The sequence below is a fragment of the Sapajus apella genome, unplaced genomic scaffold, assembly GCF_009761245.1.
Source record: "Sapajus apella isolate SASKATOON/1434 unplaced genomic scaffold, GSC_monkey_1.0 scaffold1, whole genome shotgun sequence".
NCBI lineage: Eukaryota > Metazoa > Chordata > Mammalia > Primates > Cebidae > Sapajus > Sapajus apella.
This window is the reverse complement of record NW_022436941.1, coordinates 62,600,505-62,613,639: the sequence shown is the minus strand read 5'-3', so window position 1 is coordinate 62,613,639 and position 13,135 is coordinate 62,600,505. Positions and strand designations below refer to the sequence as shown.

Genomic DNA, 13,135 nt, shown 5'->3' with positions numbered 1-13,135 from the left:
CAAGCTGTTCTCAAACTCCTGGGTCCAAGTTATCCATCCATCTGTCCTCATCTCCCAAAGTGCTGGGATTATAGGCATGAGCCACCATACCCAGCCAGAAAAAAAAAAATCTTAATTTACAAAAACTTTCCCTCTTCATTATGAAATACTGGTCCCCATTGTAAATGGATTTATTCTAAGTAGCTCTTTTTAAATATTAATCTGTCAATTAATAATAATGATATGCAAACATATCCCCAGACAGTATTTATATGAATGCATACTCAACTATATCATATTTTTATTACACAATCCACACATAATCAATACACACCTGGGCATTCCACACAACTATAATTCCATCATCACCAGCAGATGCAAATCTAGTTAGGGAAAAAAAGAGTCAAGAAAAAAAAAATCACTGGTGACATTTAATTACTAAGATTAAGAACCATCAAACCTTATTAGTGGTAATTTGACTTACTAATATTAATGAAGATCAAGTTCTTTAAACTAATTTTAAAAATATTTATGAAACTTATGAAACACATTCCAGGTTCTATACCAGGTATGGAAGATCAAAAGATAAATAAGACATTTATTGGGTTACAAATAACTTGCTAGAAATGTAAAAATAATCTTTAAAGTCCTTCTTTGCTTTAAAATTCTATGATTTTAAGAAACCCCTGGCTTAAATGAAATGAAACCAAGCTGAGAAGTGGCTTCAGTGATAGAAAGTGATATTCCAGAGGTGGAACGGATTATGATGTTAGATAAATTCATTATTTCTATTATTCTCTCTGTAAACAACTATTGTTTAAAGTCAAGATCTCTCCTTTGCTCAGCTTAACTCCTTAGACTTTCCACATAAATGCTTTGTTCTTGGTTTGGAAGGTTTGAGGATTTTTAAGGGGTTTTTGTTGTCTTTTAGCGAAGATGCTTGAAATGCGGAGGTAAAGTCTGCCTCTTGGCATGAAAAATGAGCTGTGATACTCTGCTATAGCTTCTCTCTCCTTTTTAAAACCCATTCACCACATATACAGGGACAATCACCAAATTCTATAGAGTAGAAGATATCCTTAACACAAACACTATCAAGAGGAATAACCCTCATACAGGATTATTCATCATCATATTATATTAAAATTCATCATATAATACTAACCCAACACGGTAGAATACAATAATCACATTTTAAGCATGTGAAATAGTTTATCGTTAAAGTGACACACAAGTTCATACATAATATTTAACGACTCAGAATCAGTTTAAAATTGTCCCCATAATATTGCTTTCACTCAAATTCAGGTGTTTTTATTTTGAGTAAGAGAGAAAGAAGTGGTGTTAAAGAGGCCCAGCTATGAATGACATATACTGGTCCCTTATAATGAACAACCATTAAGAAATGATATTCCACTAATAGCTCTGGGCTATTAATATGCAAATATATTTAACAATCTGCTGTGAGTTTCACAAAATCCCAGTATGTCTTGATGTCTTAATTTAAGAAAACATTGTTACATACATGTATCATTGGGGGGAAAGGAGAGAACTGATACATTGGACACAGAAATCACTTTGTTCCTAGGAGACCATCTGTTCTAATGGATTTTACCCCTTTATGAGATAAGAAAATCCCACTACTTCAGTCATGCGATACTTTCCTTAACACTTCAAAACGAGCTTCATGTTCAAATTTCTTTTTTTTTTTTGAGACGGAGTTTCGCTATTGTTACCCAGGCTGGAGTGCAGTGGTGTGATCTTGGCTCACTGCAACCTCCGCCTCCTGGGTTCAGGCAATTCTCCTGCCTCAGCCTCCTGAGTAGCTGGGATTACAGGCATGCGCCACCATGCCCAGCTAATTTTTTGTAGTTTTAGTAGAGACGGGGTTTCACCATGTTGACCAGGATGGTCTCGATCTCTTGACCTCGTGATCCACCTGCCTTGGCCTCCCAAAGTGCTGGGATTACAGGCGTGAGCCACCGCGCCCGGCCCCCAAATTTCTTATCTTCAGTTTCAAAGTTCAGTGTCTTCACTGGCTCAGACAATTTCCATACTCAGTTCTTATTTCAAAACCCTTTGAATACATCTACTTCTGGTAGAACTAAGAGTATTCAGGAGATATGAAATTGATCAAATACAGTCTGACAAAGTCTCTTAATAATTTTTAAATATAGAGTTATATATCTTTAATGGAAAGGACCTTTTAAATGTAGGTAACTAGCTAAAAATCACACAAAGAGTTATTTTTAAATCCATGCCTATCATTTATTCTTATTTTAAAAAGATACAAAAGATCCAAAGATTAAAAAGAAAATGATAATTTTAAAAAATAAAAATACATTTTCTATGCTTAATTATCTACATTTTCGCAATCATATTAGTAAACAGTACCTTAAATATCAAAAATAGGTGCTGGAAGTAAATCTTTAGCTGCTTATGTTTCTGGGGCTATTGATTTCTTTGTGTGTAGTGATGGTGGGGAGGGCAGGACTCAAGGTCTTAAGTGTTCTTTGTTATAACACATCAATTTCTCCTGATTCTTTAAACTCATAGTTGCTTTTCTGCCATTTAGAAGACTGCAAGTTTAAAATACATACTTTTTTTCTAACCCTAAAGTTTAACTTATTACTGTTTTATCATGTTTGACTTTCATGAGTTCACAATGAGAGATGACTGAGAACAGCTGAGAGTTTAGAAATGGGATATACAGCATTTCACCTCACACTTTAATTCAATCAGTAGGGAACAAAAGTTAAATCTAAACAAGGCTCAAGAGTAATGCATAAAATCTCAGCCGATTTTTTATTGCTCCAACGTCAATTATGGGGTTGGTAGACTATTTAGGCCTTTTATTCCTATATATATTCTAATGCTACCTTTTTTTTTTTCTTTTTTTTTTTTTTGCCATTTCAGTATTTATTACTACCTCCCCTAAAAAGGAAACATTAAGCTTTAAAATACAAATCAGTATAACTTTGATACATATTAGTACCTGTCATTTAAAAAAACTAATAACAAAGGGTTGCGATATCATTCACAAATTACAATTATCCATCCTATTGTGATGGATAACTAAAAAGTAGCTATACTGTATCAGTTTATCTTAAACTAAACCCTAGTCAGTCAAGCATACACTTCAACCATCTCCAAATCAGAAATGAAAATACAACCCAGGAATTTCTAATTGTAAGGCATAGTGTAACTCCTGAAAAGTAATGAACTATAAAATAAAAAAAGGATTCAAATGTCAATAAGGTTTAAGCTACACTATCCAATGGAAGAACAGTGATATTGCCAGACAGCATTTTACATACTAGTTTTTTAAAACACTCTAAATTAATAGATAACAAAAACATAAGCCTAAAGATAAGATTTTGAGAGAAACGTTTATTTACTGATTAGCAAAAAATGTATTTAGTGTGATTCCATGCTAGGAGTTAGGGAAATGTCAAGACACAATACCTGTGGTTCTTGCTTTGAGATCTTAAAACTTAATGATTGTTTAGAAACATACTGCATTTGATCAAATTTAAGATATCAATTGTAAGACACTCTTATTTTATGTACCATTAAGGAAAACATACTGCCAATTACAATTGAAAGATACAATTACATGATGTGTCCAAATTTTAGAGATGTTAAAATAGAAAAAAATATGGTTCTTAGAATTATGAACTGTAAGAATTACCATACTTATTGATGGTACTTGCCAGCCTAATGAATCTCTGACTATGTCTGGCAGATTTTAAGTGCTAAAGAAATGCTTGTTAAAGAATAGAAAACCAAACACCACATGTTCTCACTCATAAGCGGGAGTTGAACAATGAGAACACATGGACACAGGGAGGGGAACATCAAACACTGGGGCCTGTCAGGGGGTGGGGGGATAGGGGAAGGATAGCAATAGGAGAAATACCTAATGTAGATGATGGATTGATGGGTATAGCAAACCACCATGGCACGTGTATACCTATGTAACAAACCTGCATATTCTGCACGTTATCTCGGAAATTAAAGTATACAAATTTTAAATTTTTAAAAAAGAGAAATGCTTGTTGAATGAATGAATGAATAAGCACACAGTTAAGTGTTCAAGGGCTCTGTGAACTCTATTCATTAATGACAGTAATGTAACCGTACATTTTCCTTTTATCATAATTAATGTATCAATACACTACCACAGCAAAATTAGAAATTTGAAAAATTTAAAACCCAGGATCCCACCACACACAAAAATAAATTTCTGTATTTTTTCATGTTCCTGTCTAATTCTTATCTATATACTTCAAGTTTTTTTTAAACTTAAAACCAAGTCTTTAAAACTACTCCTTGAGACTACACAATTAAATTACTAAGCACAAATTATATTCATGAAAAACATGTTCAACAAGGTGAAACATGTTTTAACAAAGACCTATGGTAGACCTTCTAGAATGTTCCATCCTCTCATCCCTTAATTATGAGAACTAAATTTATTATGATAGTCCATAAGTCACTTGGTCATTCAAGAAATACTTACGAAGCACTAACTACATATATATGCTTAAACCTGAGAATAAGATCAAGAGATGGTTCTTGACCTTCAAGAACTCACAGTCCAACATTACTAAGTGATGCTATAGGGTCTAGATCATGAGTCCTTAGAGAATTTACTTACATCCATCTTTTATAAACCATCTTAATTTATAAAAATAATTCCCTCTAAACACCTTCTCTTTGAACATCTCTGGGAAAATATTCTCTCGTTCCAGCAGTGGGCTGAAACTACAGCAAAGCTTAATAAAGATTTGTAAAAAATAAATTGTTTTCACAATTCTTATGTCCAATGGCTACAAACTCATTTAATAGTTCTTACTCGTGTGAAATCATTTCAATTAAGTGAAGGTCCACAAAATTCAAATATTACCTTAAAGGACATAAAAAGTATAGCCCATAAACCTGAACCATAAATCTTCCTATATTCAATGTCTACATAACTACAAAGCACTGAAAAACTAAAAATAAATATTAATAGGACATTATTATGGCAGTACAGGCACCCCAGTGGTTAATTAAGTTTCCCACCTAACCTACAAGTACTTTCTAATGCATGATAAAACTAAAATACTATGTAGTTTCCATGATTCTCTCATAATTTTTTTATAGTTGGACACAGTAAATAAGGTCTATGCAGCACATTGGTTTGATATATCTCTTAAGTCTCTTTTATTCTATTGTTTTGTTCTCATCTATTTTTTCCTTGCAATCTTTTTGTTGAAAAAAGTTCTCTCTCTTGCAGAATTCTCAGAGTTCAGATTTTGCTGACTACTTTCCTCTATTGTCATCTAACATGCACCTCTGTACCCTGAATTTTTAGTAAATTGATCGCTAAATCTACAGACTTAATCAGATTCAAATCTGACCTGTTAGTAAGACCATTTCATAAGCAGTTTGTATACTCCATCAGGAAATAATTTCTGGCAATCATTTTTGGGTGTGTGATGTTAAAACCCATTCATAATCATTGCCTGAAGTCATTATTACATTTATTTACAATAAAATAACACTGAAAAATACTACTACAACATTAGAAACCAGACAAAACTAAAAAACAGCATAATTTTCATTTAAAGTATATGTTTGTTTGTATACTAGAACTACTTGAAGAAAATAAGAGAAGCATCCAGATAGAGACTTGTAAAGCAGTTTAAGGAAACTTCAAAGCATTTTCAGGAGCCATAGATACTGATGGTACTAATTCCTTAATTAGATCTACTTCAATACTAATTTCTTTTCCTTAAGAAAGAATGTATTATGTTAACACAACTCTAACATCTAAAAGTCTAAGGTCCTTTTTTAGCTCACAAATAAAGTGAAGATTTCATAGTTCTCATGGCTATTTGCAAAGGTAAAATATTTGCTAAGTTCTTCCCTCCTCAAATCACAAATAGAAAGATAAACTACACATCAATGTTATAGCGTTAGAATACCAAAAATACCTCTGTGACTTCTATTAGATGAACCTCCATTCCCCTGCACTCAAGTTTCCATGGAGGACTCCTACTATTAGAGAAACATCCTTGGTCTCTCTCTGCCCCATTTGTTTGAGACAATGAATTAGACATGCTCAGTTCAGACCCTTGTGAGTTTTCAGTGATTATTATTATTTTTTTTTTGAGACAGAGTCTCGCCCTGTCACCCAGGCTGGAGTGCAATGGCACAATTGTGGCCCACTTCAACCTCCACCTCCTGGGTTCAAATGATTCTCCTGCCTCAGCCTCCCAAGTAGCTGGGATTACAGGTGCCAGCCACCACAACCAGTTAATTTTTGTATTTTTAGTAGAGATGGGGTTTCACCATGTTGGCCAGGCTGGTCTCGAACTCCTGACCTCATGATCCGCCCTCCTCAGCCTCCCAAAATGCTGGGATTACAAGTGTGAGCCCCCGCACCTAGCCCATTGTGGGTTTTCTGAAGGTTCATATGTTCACAGAGAGGGAACATACAGGTCTGCTCTTATTTTTGAGGTAAGCCTGTATCTGAATGGGAGGCCTGCAACTGTTCAGTTGCCCCGGGGAGTCACTGACTCAGGGTGAAGTGTAAGGAAACCCACTGTGGTTGTATAATAAAGCCATATCCTGGCTGGGCACAGTGGCTCATACCTGTAATCCCAGTACTTTGGGAGGCTGAGGCAGGCAGATGACGAGGTAAGGAGTTCGAGACCAGCCTAGCCAATATGGAGAAACCCCATCTCTATTAAAAATACAAAAATTAGCTGGGTGTGGTGGTGCACGCCTGTACTCCCAGCTACTCTGGAGGCTGAGGCAGAAGAATCGCTTGAACCTGGGAGGCAGAGGTTGCAGTGAGCCGAGATCGTACCACTCCACTCCAGCCTAGGTGACAGAGCTAGAATCCATCTCAAAAAAAAAAAAAAAAAAAAAAGCCATATCCTGTAATCCAGCTTTGTATTAGTTATTACTTTATGAAGCTGATATGTTTATGTTCATCTATATCATTCCTGCCTCTATTCTCAATAAATTCCGTTCTCAAAAGGAAACAAGGGTGGTTCTCCACTGAACACTAAGAACACTAGTAATATCATAAGAAAACATTTTATTTCATATGGAGGCAAAAACACCTTTTAAATTGGCATTTTTATTTCCTCTATTTCAAATACAGATAGTTCTTTAACTTTACATGATGGAGAATTTAAACATATACAAAAGTGGAGAAAAGAGTATAATAAAAAGCCACGTGTACTCACTGCCCGTCTCCAATAATTATTAACTTATATAGCCAACACTGTCTTAATTGTACCCAATCCAATCCCCCTGTAGATTAGTTTGAAGCAAATCCTAGTCATTGTATTTCATTTTGTCAGTATATATTTCAGAATGCATCTCTAAGGACTCTTTTACATCACACCTAAGTTAACATTTACTTTCTTAATGTTAAATTTACCTGATCATAAACAGTTAGAAGCAGGATCCAAATAAGGCTTATATAGTATACTTGGTTGATATATCTCTAATTATCTCTTTTATTCTAATGATTTGTTCTCCATCTATTTTTCCTTGCAATTTATTTGTTGAAAAAAAGTCGCCCATCTTATCGAGTTCTCAGTCTGGATTTTGCTGGCTAATTTCCTGTGTTGCTATCCAACACAAATTTCTGTCCTCTATATTTCGTTAACTGACAGTGAAATCCAGAGAATAAATAAGATTCAAATCTGACTTTTTGGTAAGACCACCCAGAGGCAGTTTGCACACTCCATCAGGAAACAATTTCTGGCTGTCCTGTATGTGTATGTATATATGTTATTAATTAGGCCACCAATAATCATTGCCTAAATTTATTATTTCATTTGAAGGGGTTCAGGGCATGTAACCCCAAATTATGCCACTCTGACATAATGATTATTTTCAGCTTAAGACAGCTGAGATAAAGCAAGCATATAACGAGCTCTGCCCTCCCCACTTCTACCATAAAAAAAAAACATACAAAATCACCCTTGTAAAAGTACCCCCACCTCATGTATTTGCCTTCTCACAATTTGCCACCCCAAGAAACTCAAAGTCCATTTCCTTTGTCACTCAACAAATTTATTGTTCTGCTAAGATGCTATATAAGCCCAAGTTTTATTTTTCTTCTTTGAGACAGAGTCTTAATCATCAAGGCTACAGTGCAACAATCCCAATCACAACTCACTGCAGCCTCAACCTCCTGGGCTGAGGTGATCCTCCCACCTCAGCCTCTCAAGTAGCTAGGACCATGGGTGTGCCTACCACACCCAGCTAAGTTTTGTATTTTTTATAGAGACAGAGTTTTGCCATGTTCTCCAGGCTAGCCTCAAACTCCTAAGCTCAAGTAATCCTCCCATCTCAGCCTCCCAAAATGCTGGGATTACAGGCCTGAGTCACCGTGCCCAGCCTAAGCCCAAGTTTTAACCACCCCTATGCGTTACTGTGAGTACTCTTGTGTGCGTGTGTGTGTGTGAGCAATGTATGCATTGATATACTTGTTTTTCTCTTATTAACCATCTTTTGTCTATCTAAATTGTAGAAAAAAAATTCTAATTTAGAGCCCTGGTCAATGAATCTAAGATGGATAGAAGAAAAGTGCTTTTTTCCTCCTCTATACATCAGAGGTTGCAAAATTACAATATTCTATCATTCTTCCTAGCTTGAATTCTTCTATAAAGAGAAATTTCTTCTCATTATTACTGATCCCAAGACACAGTTTATGTAAGAAAGGCAGTACAGATCTTGACTCTGCCCCTTTATTTACCAATTTTCAAAATAATGAGTTAGTTCCCTAGCATTCTCCAAAGAAAACCGGTGAGTTCTCTAAGTATCATTATGAACACATGGATTTAAACACATGTGCTATGTTGGAATTCATTGACCTTTTTCCTTTATCTATGCTCAAGTGGCTCAGATGGATTTTTAGAGCTACATTTTAAAGATGGGCAAGATAATGATTTTCAAATGCTTAGTAAGGGTATTTTGTAGTTGAGAGAGATGGATTTTATCTCGAAATTATAGAATTTTACTGTTAGGGTGACGAATTTGAAACTGAAATACTCTAAGACACTTGCTGTCCTTATTCCAAAATTTGATTCTATGCTACTGCAAGAAGCAGTAATTACCTTTCCACTCACTCCTGTCATCCTCCCAAACCTTACAACATCTTATCCAACTAAACAAAACGCAGCTCAACTCCAAAACACAAGCCGAAAGGACAAAATTATTAGAAACAAAGAGGAAGGCAGCGAGGGTGGCACATGCATCTGTGTGATGATGACACTGATGTAATTCCCTACTTGATTCAGGGCACAATCCAAAACAACAGATATTCAATCAACACATTCACCACAGACGGTGATTTAGGGGTTTTAGAAATAGAAAAGTTATTTGGTTTAGAGATTTTAGTAAAATTTACTATAATAAATAAAGCTGTCTAAAGTCAAGGTCACATGGGAGATACGTGCTTAAAAAAACTGCCAGATATGTAGTCTGTTACTATATTGTAGCTGTTGGAATTTGTGATAAAAAGGATTCTGCTTACACTTTTTTTTTTCCAGGAGTAAGTATGTTAACAACATTAACTTTTAAGCCATCAAATAACTATTAACCAATAGCATACTTATAGTTTCTTAAAAAGCTGCCCAAAGACATAGTCAATGAGTGTGTTCATGTAATTTAAAAATAAAATAGACCAACTTACAACTATGGAAGTGTGGCAGGCACCAACACCTACCTTCCAGACCCCCTTTCAAGAGAGGACTCGCTGCCCAGCTGTTTTTCCTCTCAGGAATATAGTTATTTGACTGCCTCCAGCTTTTGACTTCAGCATCCATTCCCACTTTAAGGCCAAAGTTATGCTAGCTCAGTTGGCTCGTAGTCACTGGGATTTAAGCTAGATGATAGAAGCCAGGTGCATGTTCTCAGTGGAGGACCCTCAGCAAATAACTAAGCAAGGCAGTAGTACAAAGCCCTAGTTATTTAAATCCAGCAGAGAACTCTAAAAAGTAACCTTTCCTCCAGCAGTCCCCATTGGACTGGCAGAGACTTTGCCACATCTGCATCAGAGTCTAAGATAGCTCCCCTTGTCCAATTCTGCTTCCTCTCTTCTTTCATTGGCTTTCTAATAAACCTATTGCACACTTAACCCCATTTTAGTGTCTCCTTCCCAGGGAACCCAGATACTAGAAGGATCTAAACTATACTATCTGCTTCCCAGAGAACCCAGATACTAGAAGGGTCTAAATTATTGAAGGTTAGCATGTAAGAAAGAATATGTTTAGCTTGAGAGTATTTCCTTAAAAATGGGCATATTGTTCATTTTTAGTAGACTATCAAGCTATACTGAGTTTATTTACTTTCTTGTGAATGGCAGCTTCACCAACCATCCTAGAGGCACATTTTGTTCTCCAGTCTGGCGCTTCATGGGTCATCTGATTCTTTTCCAGTCATAATCACCATCCTACATAACCTTGTCTGTTTCCTGAAGGAGCAAGGAATGGTAAAATGAGCAACAGAGTAAACTCTTCTTAAAATGTGTTATGAACCCAGTTGAGTTTAATGTGTCCAATGCTGGAGTATTACATGCAATTTTAGCACAGTCCATTTTTTGGAAGACTCTTGCTGAGGCTTAGCCTTCTTAGCGATCTCCCAATCAATATGACCCTCACTTCATGTTCAAAAACTACTAAAGAAGAAAAGGCAGCTGTCTGTTAGGTTATACAGGATTTATTGGGTATCTTCAAAAACCAATCTGAGAAAATTTTCCACTCACTGATTTTAACTGAGCCACCGAGAAAACAAGAAAATCCTTCTGCAAAATTTTCAATAAGATGATATTATCTAAAGACTTGAAGCGTGAAACCTGGATTACAACAGCTGACCAAAAAAACCCAGAGTGTAATGTCTTCAAAAACTAAATAAGAAACAAAAAACGTATAATGATATAAAATTTTAAAACTGGAAAGTTATTTCTCTAATCTGACAATGCATAATGTACATATGCAATGGTAATGATAATTCTAAACTATTAAGAGTAAAAATGTTCAGTTCTTAATTCTGTTCATATGTTTATATTTTGTAAATTTTCCTGTGCCCTTCTTACCAAGAATGACTCATTATTTTTAGTACATTATAGAATTAAATTTTTAAAAACAACACACAGACTGCAAGTTGCACCGGTCAGCAAATGACTGAAAAACTTCATACTTGATTATACGGAAATTTTGAAAATGACTTTTCAAAGAATTAAATGTGAATCATGAAGTCGTATCGTCACTGAATTACAAAAGCCAAAAGCTTTTTCATCTATCTTAGATTCACTGTGATAGAATGCAAACTGGCCACAAATTATTCCCTCTTCCAACAGTCCCACCACCATTAGCAATAGGACTTAGTTACTTCTACTAAGAGGTAACTAAGAGGTCAAGTTTCTTTGCCAACTCACTGAATTTGTACCAGCTCCTAAATTGCTTTGGCTGATGAAACAGCAGCAAACATGATGCAAGTTGAGACTTGAAAAATGTCTTACTTTGGGGCTTGTCCTTCTGCTCCTATTAGAACTCCACAATCATTACGCGAACAAGCACCTGAGATACCACGTGGAGTGAGACCACAGTCATTTCAGCTGAGGCCTTCGTGAAGCAGCCAGTCCCCACCAATCTTAACAGCTGACAGAGGCATAAATGAATTTAGCCAAGATCAGCTGCTCCTAGTGCAAAGAACGACCCACCCAGCTGAGCCTAGCCTAAATTGCCATCCAGCAGAATAATGAGCTAAATAGATGGGGTTGTGTCAAGCCACTAAGTTGGGCGTGATAGCTGATAGATCAATAGGTAACTGACATACTCAGGTATAGCTTTTTACTCTTTACAGAATATTTATCATTAAACAACTGAAGTATATGTGAGCACCACCATGTCAGCATTTGTACACTAACCATTATTCTATAGGCTGGCCTCTTCTACAGAGTCATCTTCTAACTACTGCTATGGGATAGGAATAGCCAAGAGGATATTTTACAGAGAAAAGGTAAAAATGAACATGGACTCTTAACAATTTACATAAACATTTAAAGTCCACAACCTGATCACATACTGTGTATTTCCTATTTAACTTTACTAGACAAAGTAACTTTAGGATTCCTTAACACGCAAAGGTTAGTGATTATAAAAAATGACCACATTCTCTTTAATCTAGCAACTTACTAGGGTAAAATATAGCACAAGAAAACTTTAGCTCTCCAAAATCCTACCTTTCCAGAAATAATTAGTTCCCCACAAAAAAGACCACTTAAATAAATAAATGGAGTGTCTCTCAGGACATAGTAACAATGTTGCCAAAAGAGGCTGCAGATGATTAACTGTTTAACATGTCTTCATTTGGTTGACTTGCATCACAACAGGAAAACAGGGCTGACAGGCCAATAATATATATGAGACAAATCTTTTCAAGAAAAAGTTAAGCAGCACAGTATTGTATAATAATTTTGCTGGGCTTTGTCTCTGGTTCCTAGAAGACAGTCTCCAAACCCTTGGGATTTTCCAAGTGGTAAGAATGTCTTCATTACTCATGGTGGATCCCTTGGACCACACCTGAGTTTATGCTAACGGAACAACTCACAGTGGGCCCTGAGATAGCATCAGGAAAGGAGCTAGCCAAGCTGGAAAAATGAACCACGTGATTTAAAGATTTGGGCTTTGTGCTACCAGTGGGAAGGGGCAGGGGGGCCTTCAATTGAAGTAACATGATCGACTTCAACTATGTGACCAGTGATTCAAACAATCATGCCTACTCATGAAAGCTTTGGATACCCAAACCTCAAGTGTGCTCACGCACTGGTGATACACATTGATGTGCCAAGAGGGCAAGGGGTCTTTAGGACATGGAAGCATGTGGGATGCCCTGGACCTCGCATCACCCTATATACATCCTTTCATTTGGCCAGTCCTGATTTGTATCTTTTATAACAAAACTGTAATCCTACATATAGTGCTTTTCTCAGTTCTATGAGTCCTTCTAGTGAATTATCAGACCTGAGAGGACAGTGGAAATTTGTAGCCAGCAGTTGGCAATGCAGGCTGCCTACAAACCCATACAGAACTTGCGGCTAGTGTCTCTGGTGAGGGGTGTTGTATAGATCCTTCACCTGTGG

General features: G+C 36.2%; 1 protein-coding gene across 2 annotated transcripts in view; it reads right to left on the bottom strand.

The window, feature by feature from the left end:
• Nucleotides 1-13,135, bottom strand: part of WDR41 (WD repeat domain 41) — a 55,152-nt gene that overhangs the window by 37,759 nt on the left and 4,258 nt on the right. For both annotated transcript variants that reach the window (XM_032277755.1, XM_032277763.1), the window contains exon 3: nucleotides 314-362. In XM_032277755.1, the coding sequence (XP_032133646.1) occupies nucleotides 314-362 (49 nt within the window). The remainder of the gene's footprint in view (nucleotides 1-313; nucleotides 363-13,135) is intronic.